The sequence below is a fragment of the Lontra canadensis genome, unplaced genomic scaffold (assembly GCF_010015895.1).
Source record: "Lontra canadensis isolate GAN:19392208 unplaced genomic scaffold, GSC_riverotter_1.0 scaffold92, whole genome shotgun sequence".
Lineage (NCBI taxonomy): Eukaryota > Metazoa > Chordata > Mammalia > Carnivora > Mustelidae > Lontra > Lontra canadensis.
Genome location: NW_022631086.1, coordinates 4,368,182 through 4,386,711, shown reverse-complemented (window position 1 = coordinate 4,386,711; position 18,530 = coordinate 4,368,182). Strand labels below are relative to the sequence as shown.

Below are 18,530 nucleotides of genomic sequence, written 5' to 3'. Positions count from 1 at the left end.
ATTTGAGGCACTGTGCTACTTGATTCTCAGGGCAAGCCTGGGAAATAATAGGGATCCTCATTTTACATGTGAGAAACTGAGCTCCGGAGAAGTGCCTGGACTAAGGTTGTGAAATGAGTAAGTAGCAGGAATGGGATCCAGGCCCAGGATATTGTGATTTTTGAAGCCCTTATACACTCATAGCACTTCCCTGCCTCTACTTAGAAAAGATGTATTTCTTTTTTTCTTTTTCTTTTCTTTAGATAGAGAGCACAAGCAGGGCAGAGAAGGGCAGAAGGAGAGGGAAAGAGAATCTTCATCAGGTTCCATGTGGGGCATGGAGCCGGATACAGGACTCGATCTCTTGACCCGGAGATCATGACGCGAGCTAACGCCAAGAGTCAGACACTTAACCGACAGAGCCACCCAGGTGCCCTGAAAAGAATGTATTTCTAAGTCTTATTATAACGAGTCATTTCTTTCTGTGGTAGTCCGGATAACTGCAAAAAACATAACCCTAACATCTCTGTGGCTTTACATGAAACACTTCCCATGCAGAGTCCATGACCGACTGCAGAGCAGCTGGCCCCGTGACTCAGCAGCCCATCTATTTTCTTCAAAATGTTTTCATGTAGCTATTTTAAAGAAAAAAATCACGTGTGATTTCCTTAGTGTGTTTTTCTGAGTAATGATAATCTGAAATTCAGACAGGCTTTTCTCTTTTCTATGAAAGACCTAATAATTTAACAGAAAATTTTAGAAATCATAACAATACATACTTTTGTATGAGCTTGTTCACCAGACATAGGTTCCTCACTCCTGCCCACACATAACATCATCTGGCTTTCAAAAAGCCTGAGGCCCAGGCCGGGGCCCCATGGCTCTTACGTCATTGGTCTGGGATGATGCCCACTCACAGTATGTTTAAAATGCTGCCCACTTAATGCCAGTGGAAAGCTGAGGTTCTGATTTTTAAAAAACCGTGTCTTCTCTTATTTGCCTTCTGTTTAGCTTTAAAAATAATGAATGTACAGGGGCACCTAGGTGGCTCAGTTGGTTTAAGCGTCTGCCTTCAGCTCTGGTCGTGATCCCAGAGTCCCAGGATCAAGCCCCACATTGGGCTCCCTCTCAGCAGGGAGTCTGCTGCTCCCCTACTTGTGCTCACTTTCTCTCTGTCAAATAATAAAGAAATAAAATCTTTAAAAAAATAAAAATAATGAACATGTAGAGTAAGGTTAAAGTAGTCACCTATTCTAGTCCCACAAATTTAAAATGAATGACTTAGTCTTAAAATAATGTTCTCTTCTGACCCAGTCTTAGGAAATTTATAGTATCAGCTGAGAGAATGATCAGTTCGTTATTTTCCTTCATCTTTATGGTCATTTTAAAGTAATGCTTTAGGCTAGTCTAGAGACAATTAACTTTTATAATTGGTAGGTTATAGATTAGTTGGTTATAGTGAGGACTTTGTTAAAAATGTTAATTCAGGGGACACCTGGGTGGCTCAGTCGGTTAATGTCTGACTCTTGACTTCAGCTCAGGTTATGATCTTAAGGTCATGAGATTGAGCACATCAGGCTTCACACTGGGCATGGAGCCTCCTTAAGATTCTCTCTGCATCTCCCTCTGCCCTCTCCCCAACCTTGCATGTGTGTTCACATTCTCTCTCTGGAAAAAAAAAAAAAAATGAAGATGAATATTCTTTAGTTTACGTATGTTCTCAGATGTCTGAGAGGCCATCGTCAGTGTTGATTTTTATCAGTCCGGAATGTGTTTCTGCAGAGTACTCCCCACCCCTCCACCTTTACCAGGGGAGATGTTCTGAGACCCCAGTGAATGCCTGCGAGTGCAGATAGGACTGAGCCCTCTATACACTTTGTTTTTTTCTATATATCCGTACCTAGTTTAATTTATGAATCGGGCACAGTAGAGAAGAATAACTAATGATAAAGTAGAACACTGAGCCACAGTTACACTGTAATGGAAGTTATGTGTGGTCTCAAATACCTTCCTGTCCTGCACTCACTCTGATGATGATGATGGTGGGAGAGAATAAAATGTATGATGAGCTGAAGGGAGGGGAGTGACGTAGGCGCAGTGACACAGCATTAGGCTACTGGTGACCTTCTGACACTGGACCCGGGAGGAGGATCATCTGCCTCCAGACTGTGCTGACTGGGGGAAACCGCAGGCACACGAAGCCAGCCGTGGGTAAGGGGACACTCGGGTTCGTTTAGTATCGGTTACCTTAGTTGATGCTTGGTTTCTCCTTTTTATGTCTTTATGAGAAAGGATCTTGGGACGTGTTTTCTGCCCTCCTCACATTATTTTAGAATATTTAGACTCCTTGGATTTTGTGGCGACACTTGCATATGGGTCTGATTTTGTCAGTCTCACAGGTGGTATAAGTACGTATTTGTTGGGCCTCACTCTTGCCCCTCCTTGCACATTACTTTGAACAGCAGGACGTGGTGGGTTTTTGTTTTTTTTTTTTAACATCCTCATTTGGTAGCAGTATCTGAGAAGGTGCGTGAGGATCCCCAGTTTAGGCCTGACCTTCCTCTTTCCTTGTTCCTCTTTGGCTTCCTTGCATGACTCTCTCTCCTACCCAGCTAGGTCTCCTGCCTCCAGCCCCAGCCCACACTCTAGGGCACTGCGTGCGGTGCGTTCCTGTGTTTCTTATTTATTTTTTTTTCAGAGGAGGCAACATTTTATTATTTAATTAACTTATAATGTATTATTTGCCCCAGGGGTACAGGTCTCTGAACCACCAGGCTTACACATTTCACAGCACTCACCGTAGCACATAACCTCCCCAGTGTCCATCACCCAGCCACCCTATCCCTCCTTCCCACCCCCCAGCAACCCACAGTTTGTTTCCTGAGATTGAGTTGCTTATGGTTTGTCTCCCTCCCGATCCCATCTTGTTTCATTTTTTCCTGCCCTAATCCCCACAGCCTCCCACCCTGCCTCTCTAATTCCTCATACCAGAGAGATCATATGATAATTGTCTTTCTCTGATTGACTTATTTCACTCAGCGTAATACCCTTTAGTTTCGTCCACATCATTGCAAATGGCAAGATTTCGTTTCCTTTGACGGCTGCATAGTATTCCATTGCATATATATGCCACATCTTCTTTATCCATTCATCTGTTGATGGGCATCTAGGTTCTTTCCATAGTTTGACTGTTGTGGACATTGCTGCCATAAACATTCAGGTGCACCTGCCCCTTCGGATTACTACATTTATATCTTTAGGGTAAATACCCAGTAGTGCAATTGCTAGGTCGTAGGGTAGCTCTATTTTCAAGTTTTTGAGGAACCTCCATACTGTTTTCCAGAGTGGCTGCACCAGCTTACATTCCCACCAATAGTGTAGGAGGGTTCCCCTTTCTCTGCATCTTTGCCAACATCTGTCATTTCCTGACTGGTTAATTTTAGCCATTCTGACTGGTGTGGGGTGGTCTCTCATTGTGGTTTTGATTTGTATTTCCCTGATGCCGAGTGATGTGGAGCACTTTTTCATGTGTCTGTTGGCCATCTGGATGTCTTCTTTGCGGAAATGTCTGTTCATGTCTTCTGCTCATTTCTTGATTGGATTATTCTTTCCGTGTTGAGTTTGGTAAATTCTTTTCTAGATTTTGGATACTAGCCTTTATCTGATATGTCATTTGCAAATATCTTTTCCCATTCTGTCAGTTATCTTTTGGTTTTGTTGACTGTTTCCTTTGCTGTGCAAAAGCTTTTGATCTTGATGAGGTCCCAGTAGTTCATTTTTGCCCTTGCTTCCCTTGCCTTTACTGATGTTTCTGGGAAGAAGTTGCTGCAGCTGAGGTCAAGGAGGTTGGTGCCTGTGTTTTCCTCAAGGATTTTGAGGCATTCCTGTCTTACCATAGAGGTCTTTTATCCCTTTTGAGTCTATTTTTCTGTGTGGTGTAAGGAAATGGTCCAGTTTCACTCTTCTGCATGTGGCTGTCCAGTTTTCCCAACACCATCTGTTGAAGAGACTCTTTTTTTCCATTGGACATTCTTTCCTGCTTTGTCGAAGATTAGTTGACCAGAGAGTTGAGGATCCACTTCTGGGCGCTCTATTCTGTTCCATTCATCTATGTGTCTGTTTTTCTGCCAGTACCATGCTGTCTTGATGATTGCCGCTTTGTAGCTTGAAGTCTGGAATTGTGATGCCACCAACTTTGATCTTTTTCACCATTCCTCTGGCTATTCGGGTCTTTCTGGTACCATATAAATTTTAGGATTATTTGTTCCTCTGCTTTGAAAAAAATGGATGGTATTTTGGTAGGGATTGCGTTAAATGTGTAGATTGCTTTAGGTAGCATAGACATCTTCACAGTATGTTTTCTTCCAGTCCAGGAGCATGGAACATTTTTCCATTTCTTTGTGTCTTCCTCAATTTCTTTCATGAGTACTTTATAGTTTTCTGAGTACAGATTCTTTGCCTCTTTGGCTAGGTTTATTCCTAGGTGTCTTATGGTTTTGGGTGCATTTGTAAATGAGATCGACTCCTTAATTTCTGCTGGTATATAGAAATGCAACTGATTTCTGTGCATTGATTTTATATCCTGACACTTTATGGAATTTCTGTATGAGTTCTAGCAGTTTTGGAGTGGAGTCTTTTGGGTTTTCCACATAAAGTATCATATCATTTGTAAAGAGTGAGAGTTTGACTACTTCTTTGCCGATTCAGTTGCCTTTTATTTCTTTTGGTCTTCTGATTGCTGAGGCTAGAATTTCTAGTACTATGTTGAATAGCAGTGGGGATAGTGGACATTGCTGCTGTGTTCCTGACCTTAAGGGGAAAAGCTTTCATTTTTTTCCCATTGAGAATATTTCCTGTGGGTTTTTCATAGATGGCTTTTATGATATTGAGGTATGTATCCTCTGTGCCTCCACTGTGAAGAGTTTTGATCAAGAAAGGATGCTGTACTTTGTCAAAGGCTTTTTCAGCATCTGTTGAGAATAAGTATCATATGCTTCTTGTTCTTTCTTTTATTAATGTATTGTATCACATTGATGGATTTGCGGATGTTGAACCAACCTTGCAGCCCAGGAATAAATCCCACTTGGTTATAGTGAATATTCCTTGTAATGTAATGTTGGATCCTATTGGCTAGTATTTTGCTGAGAATTTTTTCATCCGTGTTCATCAAGGTTATTGATCTGTAATTCTCCTTTTTGATTGGGGTCTTTGTCTGGTTTTGGGATCAAGATAATGCTGACCTCATAAAATGAGTTTGGAAGTTTTCCTCTTCTATTTTTTGGAACAGTTTCAGGAGAATGGGTATTAATTCTTCTTTAAATGTTTGGTAGGGTTCCTCTGGAAAGCTGTCTGGCCCTGGTATCTTGTTTGTTGGGAGATTTTTGATGACTGCTTCAATCTCCTCACAGGTTATGGGTCTGTCAGGTTTTCTGTTTCTTCCTGGTTCAGTTTTGGTAGTTTATATGCCTCTAGGAATGCATCCGTTTCTTACAAATTGTCAAATTTGCTGGCGTATATTTGCCTATAATATGTTCTTATAATTGTTTGTATTTCTTTGGTGTTGGTTGTGATGACTGTCCTCTTTTATTCTTGATTTTATTAATTTGGGTCCTTTCTCTTTTCTTTTGATAAGTCTGTCCAGGGGTTTATCAATCTTATTAATTCTTTCAAAGAACCAGCTCTTAGTTTTGTTGATTTGTTTTACTCTTCTTTTGGTTTCTATTTCATTGATTTCTGCTCTGATATTTATTATTTCTCGTCTTCTGCTGGGTTTAGGCTTTCTTTGCTGTTCTTTCTCCAGCTCCTTTAGGTGTAGGATTAGGCTGTGTATTTGAGACCTCTCTTATTTCTTGAGAAAGGCTTGTTATTGCTATATACTTTCTTTCAGGACCGCCTTTGCTGTGGCCCAAAGATTTTGAACAATTCTGTTTTTATTTTCATCTGTTCCTTTGAATTTTTTTAATTCGTCTTTAATTTCCTGGTTGACCCATTCATGCTTTAGTAGGATGCTCTTTAGCCTCCATGTATTGGAGTTCTTTCCATCTTTCCTCTTGTGATTGACTTCTAGCTTCAGAGCATTGAAACATTCTAAAAATATGCAGGGAATGATCCCAATCTTTTGGTACCAGTTGAGACCTGATTTGTGACCCAGGATGTGACCTATTCTGGAGAATGTTTCATATGCACTAGAGAAGAATGTGTATTCTGTTTTGGGATGGAATGTTCTGAATATATCTGTGATGTCCATCTGGTCCAGCATGTCATTTAAAGCCTTGATTTCCTTGTTGATCTTTTGCTTGGATGATCTGTCCATTTCAGTAAGAGGGGTGTTAAAGTCCCTTACTATCTGTTGTATTATTGTTGATGTGTTCCTTTGATTTTGTTGTTAATTGGTTTATATAATTGGCTGCTCCCATGTTAGGGGCATAGATGTTTAAAATTGTTAGATCTTCTTGTTGGACAGACCCTTATATAGTGTCCTTCCTCATCTGTTATTATAGTCTTTGTCTTCAAATCTAATTGATCTGAAATCAGGATTGCCACCCCAGCTTTCTTATGTCCATTAGCATGGTAAATGGTTTTCCACCCCCTTGCTTTAAATCTGGAGGTGTCTTTGGGTCTAAAATGAGTTTCTTGTAGACAGAGTATCCGTGGGTCTTGTTTATCCATCTGATACCCTGTGTCTTTTGATTGGGGCATTTAGCCCATATGCATTCAGGGTAACTATTGAAAGATATGAATTTAGTGCCATTGTATTGCCTGTAAGGTGACTGTTACTGTATATTGTCTCTGTTCCTTTATGGTCTGTTACCTTTAGGCTCTCTCTTTTCTTAGAGGACCCCTTTCAGTATTTCCTGTATGGCTGTTTTGGTGTTTGCAAATTCTTTTAAATTTTGTTTGTCCTGGAAGCTTTTTATCTCTCCTTCTATTTTCAACGACAGCCTAGCTGGATATAGTATTCTTGGCTGCATATTTTTCTCGTGTAGTGCTCTGAATATATCATGCCAGGTATCTGTGGATAGGCCTGCTGGCAATCTAATATTTCTACTGTTGTATGTTATAGACCTCTTGTTCCATGCTGTTTTCAGGATTTTCTCTTTGTCACTGAGACTTGTAAGTTTTAGTATTAGATGATAGTGTGTGGACCTATTTTTATTGATTTTGAGGGGGATTCTCTGTGCCTTCTGGATTTTGATGCTTGTTCCCTTCTCCAAATTAAGGAAATTCTCTACTATAATTTGCCCCAATATACCTTCTGCCCCTCTCTTTCTTCTTCTTCTGGGACCCCAGTTATTCAGTTTTGTCATCCTATTTTTTTTTTCTCTCTGGTGATACATAGGGAAGACCCTGAGGCACCCCCAGACTTCCATGAGTTAAAAAGTAAAATAAGCATGTAGAGGGTTTAATCCCAGAGCTGTAGAATCCACCTTTAAAAGGACAGAATATCTTTCAAGTCAGAAACAAGAAGAGCAGGACAGGGGCACCTGGGTGGTTCAGTGGGTTAAGCCTCTGCCTTCGGCTCAGGTTATGATCCCAGGGTCCTGGGATCAAGCCCCACTTTGGGCTCTCTGCCTACTTGTGATCTCTCTCTGTCAAATAAATCTTAAAAAAAAAAAAAAAAGGCAGGACAGCATGAGTACATTGAAAGAACAAGTACCTCAGCCTAAGGAACGCTGGTGTGGGCGCTTGAAGCACGTGGTGCGGAGAATCCAGCAGTGCCTGTGCCAGCGAGTAGTCAGGCCCTCCGGCTGGCCATGACGGGTCCGTGCCCATTACGACCACCAGTGTGTGCATACTTGCTCCCATTCCATGGTGCTGCACGGCCTCTGATCCTAATAGAGCTCCTTTTGTAGGTAGTTTGCATATAGGAAAGGAAGGTACTGACAGGGCAACTTGAGTTTGCGTCTAGTCTCTTTGGCAGTTATGGCTCCTTATGAGTTAGTATGTTTGCATCCATGTTCATTTATGAATCTTTAAATATTAATATTTTTCATGGCAGCAGTATTTATTCGGTGCTTGTGAGTCCGCCTAGATTGAAAGTCTCCCTGGGGACAGATCGTTCTGAGGTGCTGCGGTCTCTGGGCCTGTGAAAGCAGAGGCCGGGCCTCGTGATTGCCCGGGGCTACCACCTGTGGCCCCAGCGGGAGCAGGACACCTCCACCTGCTGCTCTTTCACAAACAGCAAAGTCAGGGTTTATGGGGAAGGTCGTGGGTTCAGTGATCATCCAGGAACTCCAGGTTAAATAGAACAGAGAACTCTAATCTGACGTTGGATAGTTCTTGTCCCTCTTGTGAGGGTGAATTAAGCATTCACCTCCCTAAAATTGTTTCCTTATCTTGGGCCCAAGGGACCCTGACTCACCTTGCTGCTGTTGTTACTAATATGCACAGTTTGCATGCATTTACTTCTGTGCATACGTTTACATGCATAATTTATACCATAAGATGCTTTCTCTGTCTGCTCCCCTCCTGTGGGCCTCTCGGGATCGTTCTTCATCGTGCTCTCAGCTCGCTGCCATGCTCTAGTCTCTTACATACTTGGGCTCGGAGGGGGAAGTACTGTGACTATTTCGTGATTCTGAGGAAAGAGAAAAACCATTCAAAAATCTATAGGAGGGAGAAAAGGTGGGGTAGAACTTATGGAGAAATACTGCTATAGGAAATACAAATTCTAAGCTTTAAAGAAAAATGTGTTGGCATGAACCGTGTTTTTAGCCCATGTTGAGTACATACGGGATGCTATCAAAGTGTTTGCATTTTAAGGTTTTAAAACGGAAATTCTGTCCTTAAGTTGGGTCTAGGACAAAGATTACAGGCAGAATAAACCAGTTATAGGAAATTTGATGTACATTCATATTTGTGATGGTTTTTCTACAAAACATGTAATTCGAGTATCCCAGACTTTAGTGACTTGCCGCTCTGTTACTCGTGTCCGGGGCAGTTGTAACTGGAGGCTGTCATTAGCTTGGTGTAGGCACCTGAAGAGTCAGACTCTGGTGGGTGCAGGACCGCGGCATCCACGAGGGTGCCCACCTTGCTCTTGTCATTTCACCGGACCCTGAATGTGCTTCTCCCAAACCTCAGGTGCTCCCGGGCGTCGCAGATGCAGCCACACCCTTTCCAATCCCATCTAAACGAGTCCTAGACTGTGCCACCTTGAGCTTGGAAAATTCTTCTCACTCCTGAAGCCTTATCGATTATTTTGTTGTCCTTCTCACCCTTCTAGCCTTTCCCAGTTATGGTTTCAGTTCAGCTGATTATAAACTGTAGCTTCCTAATGATTTTTCCTTCCGCGGGATTGTCCTTCAATGGTCGTGAATGCCAGGGGAAGTGTTGAAGACCCTTTCTTAGCTTGTGGCCCCGGTTGTGCCTGTGTCTTTTCACGTGGGTGGTTATTTAGCTCTTGGGCGTATTACGGTTCTCGGTCAGGAACTGACTGCCCGTTCTTCAGCGTTCTCGTTTCTCTCGTTGACTCGATCCAAGTTGGCAGTATCGGAGGCTGGAGGTTGAACAGCTTCTTATCCCAGGTCTCTTAGGAGTCCAGAGTCTCTTATGAGCTCTGAGCTCGTAAGCAGTCACGCCCTAGACACGCGGGCCTGCAAAATGGAACTGCTGCCTCACGCCTTTTGTAGCCACGGCTGCCAGTGTTGGGAAACAATCTCAGCGTGGTACAACATTGATAATAGAGCGGATTTGAGAGGCAAATAGTTAAATTCGCTATAAATCCTTTAATTTGAAGTTTTAGAAGGTCATTTGGGTATACCAGTAGACTTGAGTTTAGAAAGGGGCTGACAACATTAAAATAGAATTTTTAAGTGCATCTGGTGCCTATATATACTGATTTCTTTTTTAGTAAGGGAACCCTTTAAGGGAGTTAAAATTGAGGGAAGCAAAAATAATGGTTGCAATTTTTAAATAAGCATTCAATTATAAGTAAAAAGCATTTTTTTTTTATCTGTTACCCTAGTTACCAAGCAGTTTTCCTGTATTTCAAGAGAAAATGGGCTCCATCATTCAAAAGCACTGAAAAGTGCTTTTGGGGTCAGGAGTAGAGAAGAGTACAGGAGGTTTCCCAGAGAAGCAGGACACACTGTGGGAGTAGTCATTTTCACACTGAGTTTCTCAGGGTCCTTCCGCTAAATGGGAACGGTATTGGATCAGAGGGTGAGCAGGTGTTTTCTTGAAGCTGGGATATACTGTAGCCAACCTAATTGGGTAACCAAATTACATCCCAACTTCAGAAGGCCGCTGCAGTTAACATAGGGTGCAGCTGTGTTCGTACGCGGCTTCAAGAACTTTATCTAAAGCAAATGCGAGACATTTCCTGTATTTGCAAACACCAGTCTTATCTCAAAGGAATAAAATCAGGCAAATAGAGAGGCCAAATTTTAAAATCCAAAAAAGCTGGAAGTGGCAATTTCTGAAGGAGATTGTATCTAACCCTGTATTTGAGCCTTTGTCCTTGATAATACTTGAACAGTATGTAGTTTTTATATTTCATGGCCTGGGCTTAGCGGGGGCTCAAATTGTATCCTATCTCGCTAAAAGAGTAGCTTCCTTGGAGAATGGGAAGCTGTTGGATCACACCGGGTGCCTGTGAAGAATTCCGTTGTAAAGGGGAAGAATGGGCGGAGAGTTGTCGTGGAGGGCGGCAGAGTAGGGGGCAGGCACCAGATGCCATGCCAGTAGGCTCCAATGGGGGAAGTAGCATGGAGAGGTGTAGAGTGATGGGGCAGGGCGAGGCCTAGAACCTTCCTGGACATCTGGATTCAGGTCTGTGTTCTAGATCAATAGGAGGAAAGGTGGGGATGGATGTTTCAGAGTTCGTGAGCAGAGTCTTTGACATTTAAAGTCATTATCGTTGACCCGGGGCAGCTTCTTCCTCCGTCCTCCACACGCGAGCTCTTTTCCTGTCACAGAAACACTTTCAGAGGAAGCCGGATTTTCTTCCTGTTCACTGCCATGCTCCTGTCCACTCCACCGAAACCCAGAGGCCACCTTAGCCTCCTCAGTGCCTCTCGCAGACCCCTGGAGCCTGGTGCCTGGTGGTGGTTTGTGCCAGTCCACAGAAGGTCCTGGCCTGTTAACCGAGCACCTCACTTCCTGTACAAGTACTCGTTACTGAATTCGGAGAAACTGATGAAGCAACACACAGAACACAATTTGAGAAACTATTAAAATTTAATGAGAACATTTAACATTACAGATAGTCACTCTCTGAAGTGTAGTAACTACTATTCCACTAAAGCAGCCTGAAGGCTGATGGATATTTCGGGGAGTCGGTGTGGAAGGGCCGCTCTGCTGGCGGTCTTCACTCTGCAGCCGAGGCCGCCCTCAGCAGCCTCCCATGGGCCTCCTCTAGGTATCCCGCAGGTGCGCCGTAGCTAATCCGAGACATTAGGGACGGGATCAGTGATTGTTCAAGGAAAGAGTAAGTCAAGGCAGCAGGAGAAACCCCACTGGCTTCTCTTCAAAAAGCCTGTCCAGGCCCCCTGGTGCCGGGCATGTCTTCATTTTCTTGTCCACACATCACACACAAGTACTTTTCCAACACCCTAAAATCGAGAAACTGAACGCACTCCCATTCTCATGTAGGACAGGCTGATTTTAAGGAGTTTGATAGCCACAAGGATTTTTAGAAGCAAGAGAACAAGATAACCCCTGTGGAATTTTAAAAATGGAGTGAATTCCTTCTGAAAAGCAGTGGTGCGACCCCCTACTGCACCAGTTGCTGTACGTACTTAGCCTTTGTAGAGTCTGTGTGATGTTCTAAGTAGCAAATTTAACAACTCCTTAGAGACTAAGGCTTTTGTAAATCAGGAACAGACTTCCCATTCATTAGCCCATAGGCTCTGTCCAGCATTTTGTGTGTGGTAACGGCTCTGACTCCGTTTCTCCTTTGTCTTTACTTGCAATACTGTTCCTTTGTTATTCTGAACATAGACTTGTGAATTACCACGAGTCCATTTTTAGACTAAGGGTATAAATCTGTTAACAGATATGCCTTAAAAGGCTTATTTTCTGATAATTAAAGAATCTCAACAGCTAGTGCTAGTTCACCACTCATACAGTTGACATGGGGCGGGGGGCGGGGGGGATTCCACTTTCTGTTTGATCCTGCCTGGGCCTCCGGGGACATTTCATGTCGCCCCCAGAAAGGGATGTGGCCGTGCAGAGGACAGGCATGAATTTGGGCCGGCTGATTAATCAGTGCCTCTACCCAAAATAAGTGGTGTCCTAATTGATTCCCTTTCCGGGGAGTTTAGCACTAAGTGGTCCCCGGGGGGCATCTGCGGCTCTTCTGCGTTTGGAAGCCCGGCCGCTTAGCCAGAACTGCTGCCGCGGCTTAGCTTTTCCGCATCCCAAAGCTAAGCAAAGTACTCGAATGCTCTCTTAGCTGCCTGCTGACGTTAATGATTACTTGGATTGATCTTAAAGGCCACTGTAAACACATCATAAAATTGAGCGATCATCCAGCACAGGTCTATGGAGGTCGTTACAGAGCAGACGCGACTGGGATGACGGAGGCGGCTCACGGCCGCGCAAGGGTTTATGAGAACCACGCGGCCCACCGCCAGCTGCCTGTTTGACAAAGACGAGTTGTTTAGTCCCGTTCTGCCATGCCACAACATGATGCGTGTCTGTTCGCCACGAAGGTGGACGTGGGCGTGGTGCACTTCACCCCGCTGGTGCGGCCCAGGATCGAGCAGCCCTTCGAGCTGGTGGAGAAGGTGGTTCAGAATGCGTTTCAGTTCCGGAGGAAGTACTGCTACCGCGGGCTTGGGTAAGAACACCTTCTCTGCCCTTCCCTGGCACCCTTTCTAAAACCCTTAAGCACTTTTAAGGATTAAAAACCTCGTTTTGGGGATTCTTCACGCTATCTGTAAATGTCACTTGCCATGCAGATCCTGAGGTGAGCACACCTTGAGTGCCCCAGAGGGAAAGGCGACGTCCCGCTTTAAGCTCAGAGGCCGCCAGCAGGTTTCGCTTTAGCATCAGCACAAGCTAAAAACACACTCGCGCGGTTGAGAATGACCTTGAGTTCTCGGGGCGGACCACTCGAGCTGTCCTGAGGCTCAGCACTTCCGACCCCGTAGCGTGGTGGTTTTTCCAGCACCAGCAATTCCTCCAGGTCTTTAGGCACCAACTAGTGGTCCTACGGTTCGAGTCTGACATGAACTACCCGGAGTGGCACAGAGTCCACCGGTTAAGGGCTCCGGGGCCACAAGACTGCTCCCACTTCAGCAGCTAGTCACGGGTGTGCGCGCTTACGTGTCTGACCCACAGGTCACGAAATGGGCACTTCTCTGACACCCCCCCACCCCATGCCACTTCAGGTTCACTCTTTCGCTAGAATAGCTCACAGAACTCAAGAAAACATTTTCATTTATCGAGTTATTGTAAGGAATCTAGCGCAGGAACAGCCACATGGAAGAGGTGTAGGGCTTCTCTGGGCTCCTCCCCTCCCAGCACGGAGCTCTCTGAACCCATCATTTAAGGGTCTCTATGGAGGGTCCGTTCGGCAGTTGATTAACTCACTGGCCACTTTCCACCAAGTTGTTGTATCTCTTTCAAGGACACACTTGGAACTAGGAAGCAGGTAGGATGTTGAGACAGCCAGCACGACGTCACGAGGTGTTCCTGCAAGCGTGTTTGTGTGTAGTGGGGGCTCCTGCACTCTGCCGTGCTTCCTGCTCTGTGCACGGCCACCGTCTGGAAACCCAGACAGAAGGCGGTGCGTCAGGGCCCACGCACGTCCAGAGGCCCTGAAATGACCTCGGTGATATTTTCGGCCAAGAAAATGTCTAATTAGGCCCAAGTAAGACAGGAAGCCGTGTGTGATATGTGTTTTTAAAAGGCTGCCATCTAATAATAGCCAAACTCTAGCTGTTAAAGGCATCTGGCTTCCTAGGCACACGTTTCTCATCTTCTGATCCCACCTCCCCTTTATACAAAAGCCCCATCTCTCCGCTCTCTCTCTGGTTCCATGAAGTGTCCCCTTAACCTGAAGTGGAATGACTTTAGGTTCAAGCAGGCAGCCACATCCTGAAACCCCTGCAGCCCACACAAATTCTGGAGGATTTGAGCTGACTGCTGTCAGATCCTTGTCTTGCCATTTGCTGGCTCTAATTAGGCCAGGATTTACACTGGAGCAGAGTCCGTGACGGACGCCACCGGCTGTCTGGGTGCCGGTTGGAAGGATGGCATTACGTAACCGCCCCAGCGGGATGTGCGTTATTTGACGAGTAGAACCCGAGCTGGATTTCGGCTCACGCTCACCCTGCACGCAGGTGGGACTTGCACAGCTGTACACGATGGCCCTGATTCATGGAGGGGGAGAAAAAAAATCACAAAGTACATTCTACTTTTGGAAATCCTGGAATGGGCCTCATAGCTGGCCCCGGTGTTTCCACCTTAAGTGATGGGCCCTTTCGTCTCATATGCACAGTTCTTTGTGCAGAGAGGGACCCCAAATAGGGTGCCCCGCTTAGACCTATGGTGTCCTTCCATCACACACACCCACACAGTGCTCCCCCCCCCCCCTTTGCCAGGAACCTGAACTCCGAGATCACAACTCACCCGACACCATCGGGAACATGCAGTGCACTTCCTTACTGAGAGGACCAGCAGCCTGTACGAAAAACTCCATCTCCACTGGCCATGACCTGTGCGCCCCGTAGAGCCATCAACTCTTGAGAAAAGAATGAAAATCCAGGTGTAGCTTTGCAGCCTTTCAGTCATTCAGTTGTGTTACTCGCTTTAAAACCGTGATCTGCTTGGTTAGATGAAAGTTAAAATACATACTTCAAATCGGTTGCAAAAATGCTGCAAGGTAAATCTAAAAAAGGGAACTGTTTGCATTTTCATGTCACCTATTTTTAAACTTTGTAGAGAAAGGTCATTCCTAGGGGGTGACCAGTCACAAAAGCTAAGAGAATCAAGAAATAAGTTTCTTATTAAAATACAAAGCAAATCTAACATTTCTGTAAGAATACAACTGAGTAGATGTTTCTTTAAACTTAACCTTAAAGGTGCTTGTATTGATTGAGCTTTGGAAGACATTTTTCCTCGTGGACATACCTCCCAGGTCAGATGAGTTCTGCCTTCAGTGGTCCTTTGTACCTGTTGGCTGGTGCCACGATCAAAATCCTTCTCCGTTGGCTTGGGGCCCCGAGGTCACTCCAGCTGCCTCCTCCACTCCCTCCACTTCTCAGTTGTCGAAACAATGTCATTTTCAAATGAGAGTAGAAGGAAACATTCTGATTTACAGAATTCCTTAGTAAAATTTTGATTATTTTCTTTCCTCAGAATGTTATTCCCTGAGGTTGAGCGCGTGGAAAGCACTGGAAAACTGTTAGAACTGGCAGATGTGGACCCTACCCTTCGACCCACCCAGCTCTCGGTTTCACATTTTAAGAGCCTGTGTGACGTTTACCGAAAAATGTGTGATGAAGACCCACTCCTCTTTGCTTATAATTTCAGAGAAGAACTCAAACAAAATAAAAGCAAAAATCAGGAAAAAGAGGATGACAAGGAGAAACACAGACTCTAACAGCAAACCAAATGTTGCTTTCCACAGTGTTGAGCTGCTCAGGTGTGTACTCTCTTGTCTTCTACAGAAGGACAATAAAAATGCGATTACCAGATGCGACTTCCTTCCCTTTTACTGTACAGCTTGGTAGAGAAAATAAATATAATCAAATAAGATACAGTACAAGCTCTCTTTTAATATATATACTGCATAGATATGACATGTTCAGTATAAACAGCATCTGTTACAACCTTACAAAAATGAAATATCTGCACATTGTGCCCCTCACCCCCATTTAAATAAATATGCTTTAAATAAAGCAAAAACTAACAGCTCAAAGGAAATGCCCGGAGGATTGGAAAAAAACAATGACCTTTTAAAAGCTATTAATCACAACTCCCCCATCTGACTTTTTCCACATAAATTAAAATAGATTGCAATTTTAAGGATCCTAAGTCATTTTGATACCTGCTCAAAAGGGATATAAACTAAGTAATTTACAGATTCTGATCAGTTTAATCTAGTTTTCTGATCTACAATAAATTAAAATAACTTAAATCTTTACAACTATTTTGTGGGAAAATGTATGCTGCACAAAACCCAATAATGAGTAGTTTTTTTGCAGTTTCCACGGGGCCACCAGTTTAAAAGTGAAACAAGCAGCGGAGCCCACGTCTGGCCGGAGACTGGACTACAACTGCCCGTGGCCCTCTGTTTCATAAAAACAGTCCTCGGTGACCACCGAGGTTAAACTCTGGAACTGAACTCCCGCTGTAGAACAGAGCCGAGATCGAGGTTGGCATTTTCAGACTGACTGTCGAGGGACTGATGACGAATCTGTGCCTTCAGCAAAGCTCCCCGGTCCCGTTTGGTGCTGTTGGCTTTCCGTTTAATGGCGCAGAAGTGCCCCCGCACCAGCTTGGGCTGCTCCCCCTTGGGTCGGCCCTCCGCGTCGGGCTGGTCGGCTGGCTTGGCATCCGGGGCGTCGGAGATCCGAAGTCTCTGGAACTGAATTTCAATGTCTTTGGTAGGGCTGCCCTGTTGGAGCGTCTGATGGTAGTCGTCCTCGTCGTCGCTCAGAATGTCACTCTCTTTGAGGAGACTGTCCGACAGATCAGCCAGGCCTGGCTGGGGCTGCTGCAGGGAGTCCTGCCTGCTCCCCGCCGGGGGGCACCCGCTGCTCTGCGTGCCGCTGCTCAGGCTGCCCTCGTCGGAGTCCAGCGAGCTGCTGCCCTTGCCGGCCTCGCCGGGCCACTCGCTGCTGGAGGAATTCTTGAGGACTTTTAAGGACCTGGAGGAGGCTGCAATGAGAGAAGGGCGTTTCCCTCGTGATCGAGAAACGGACTGTACAATGCCTAATACTTGCAATGTACATTATAAGATGTATCACCTTAATTAAGATTTCATCGTCCTCTCACTTCTGTTACCAAATCCTGGGACTTGGGTGGGGGGGAATCTAGCAGATACTGCAAGTGTGGAAAGTTTTTACGTAGGTTTATTTGAAATTTACATTGGATGATTTGGAGTTTCTAGATGGCCTATTACCAGAGCTCAATTGTTTAGATAGGACAACAAGCTATAAGCTATTACAAAGGCTAGGATTCTTAGCTACTAATAAAATCTAGGTCCCTTTCTTTCACTAAAGTACTTTGAAATTGGACAACAAAGATTATGCCGTATTTCTACACCTACCTTCTCATCTTATTTCCCTTGCTGCTCCATTAAAAGTAGAAAAATGCCCTTCATCACTCATGAGAACGGTCTCTGCTGGAATTTCTAGCCAACTTCCAGAGTTTAATAGGAACGATTTAATCATTCATGTGTGTTTAATTCTTTTCTCTTGGGTTAAAGGGAAAAGGGGAGCTCTCTGCTGTGATGTGTTTGTGTGTGTAATAACAGTATAGTTTCAATGGCTACAGCTTATTTTGGCAATAGAAAAAAATATATATACAGTGAATTTGAAAGAGGTCACACTGACCAATAAAAAGAAATAATTTAAAGACTACAAACAAGATCAAAGATATTAACAAAACAGTTAATACAGAGAGTTTAAGCTGAAATTTTAAAAGCAGGCAGAAAGTTTAAGGAAAGTATGATTTGGTGACTTAATTGACTGGGTAAGAATAAATATAAGGTTTCTTGATCTTAAGTCGTCAAGTATTGGCTTTCTAGACGCCTTGAGCTCTTCCGAGCTCTGGGAGAACTGCAATAAGCCAAGCTAAGCCCTGGGAGTCCTGCACATCCCGGTGGAAGAAAGAGTAAGATAGTGAAGAGATTCTATCGGCTGCTGGTAAGATGAGGCCTTGGGGTTGGGGGTGGTTATAGTTTATACAAGGTGTGGGAGCAAGAGGCATTTTCAGTTTCTTTTTTTTTTTTTTAAGAGTTTACTTATTTGTCAGCGAGAGGGGGCAGAGAACACAAGTAGGGCGAGCAGCAGAGCAGAGGGAGAAAGCCTTCCCCACTGAGCAGGAGCCTGACACAGGGCTCCATCCCAGGACCTGCGGATCACAACCTGAGCTGAAGGCAGACACTTAACCAAATGAGCCACCGAGGTGTCCCTTAAGTTTCTTAAAAGGAAATAAAATCGCCACCACCTTCACACAGCGCTGTGGATCTGGGTGTCTGCTTCAGGGCTTACAGAGCCCCCTCCCAGCCCCGGTGCTCTACAAAGCGATGACTCACTGCTGCGTCACCAGCACACACAGAGAAGCCCATGATTTCCTGCATAAACACGAAGTTCTCACCTAACTTGGCTGAAACAGGAACTCGGTTCTTAAGGGGGACCAGGCGGTCCTTACAGGTCTTCTCCAGGGGTAGCTCACACTTGATGTGACGCCTGAAGTTTTCCCTCAGAATGGAGCGAATCACCTTGACGATGCTGGTTTTGCTTTCGCTGTCACTGGTGAGGAGGGAAGAGCAAACAGTTAGGTCCCAAGTCACTGTGCTTCGTGTCCGCAGTCCCGGGGATGGACCTGGCGCGTCCCTACAGCGAGTCACCCAGCCTCTGTGTATCTGGTCT

General features: G+C 44.7%; 2 protein-coding genes across 6 annotated transcripts in view; one reads left to right on the top strand and one right to left on the bottom strand.

Annotated features, from left to right (window-relative positions):
- The window catches only part of TFB1M (transcription factor B1, mitochondrial), a 72,089-nt gene extending 55,844 nt beyond the window's left edge, over positions 1-16,245 (top strand). The window contains exons 6-8 of one of the 3 annotated variants that reach the window (XM_032836420.1): positions 12,636-12,763; positions 15,289-15,574; positions 16,137-16,245. In XM_032836420.1, coding sequence (XP_032692311.1) covers positions 12,636-12,763; positions 15,289-15,532 — 372 coding nt within the window. In that variant the 3' untranslated portion in view covers positions 15,533-15,574; positions 16,137-16,245. Of the gene's footprint in view, positions 1-12,635; positions 12,764-15,288; positions 15,688-16,125 lie in introns of those variants that run through there. The other 2 variants (XM_032836419.1, XM_032836418.1) reach the window with 2 other exon arrangements.
- The window catches only part of TIAM2 (TIAM Rac1 associated GEF 2), a 110,999-nt gene continuing 108,156 nt past the window's right edge, over positions 15,688-18,530 (bottom strand). For all 3 annotated transcript variants that reach the window (XM_032836408.1, XM_032836409.1, XM_032836410.1), the window contains 2 exons: positions 18,256-18,410; positions 15,688-16,812 (listed from right to left, as the gene is read on the bottom strand). In XM_032836408.1, coding sequence (XP_032692299.1) covers positions 16,259-16,812; positions 18,256-18,410 — 709 coding nt within the window. In that variant the 3' untranslated portion in view covers positions 15,688-16,258. The remainder of the gene's footprint in view (positions 16,813-18,255; positions 18,411-18,530) is intronic.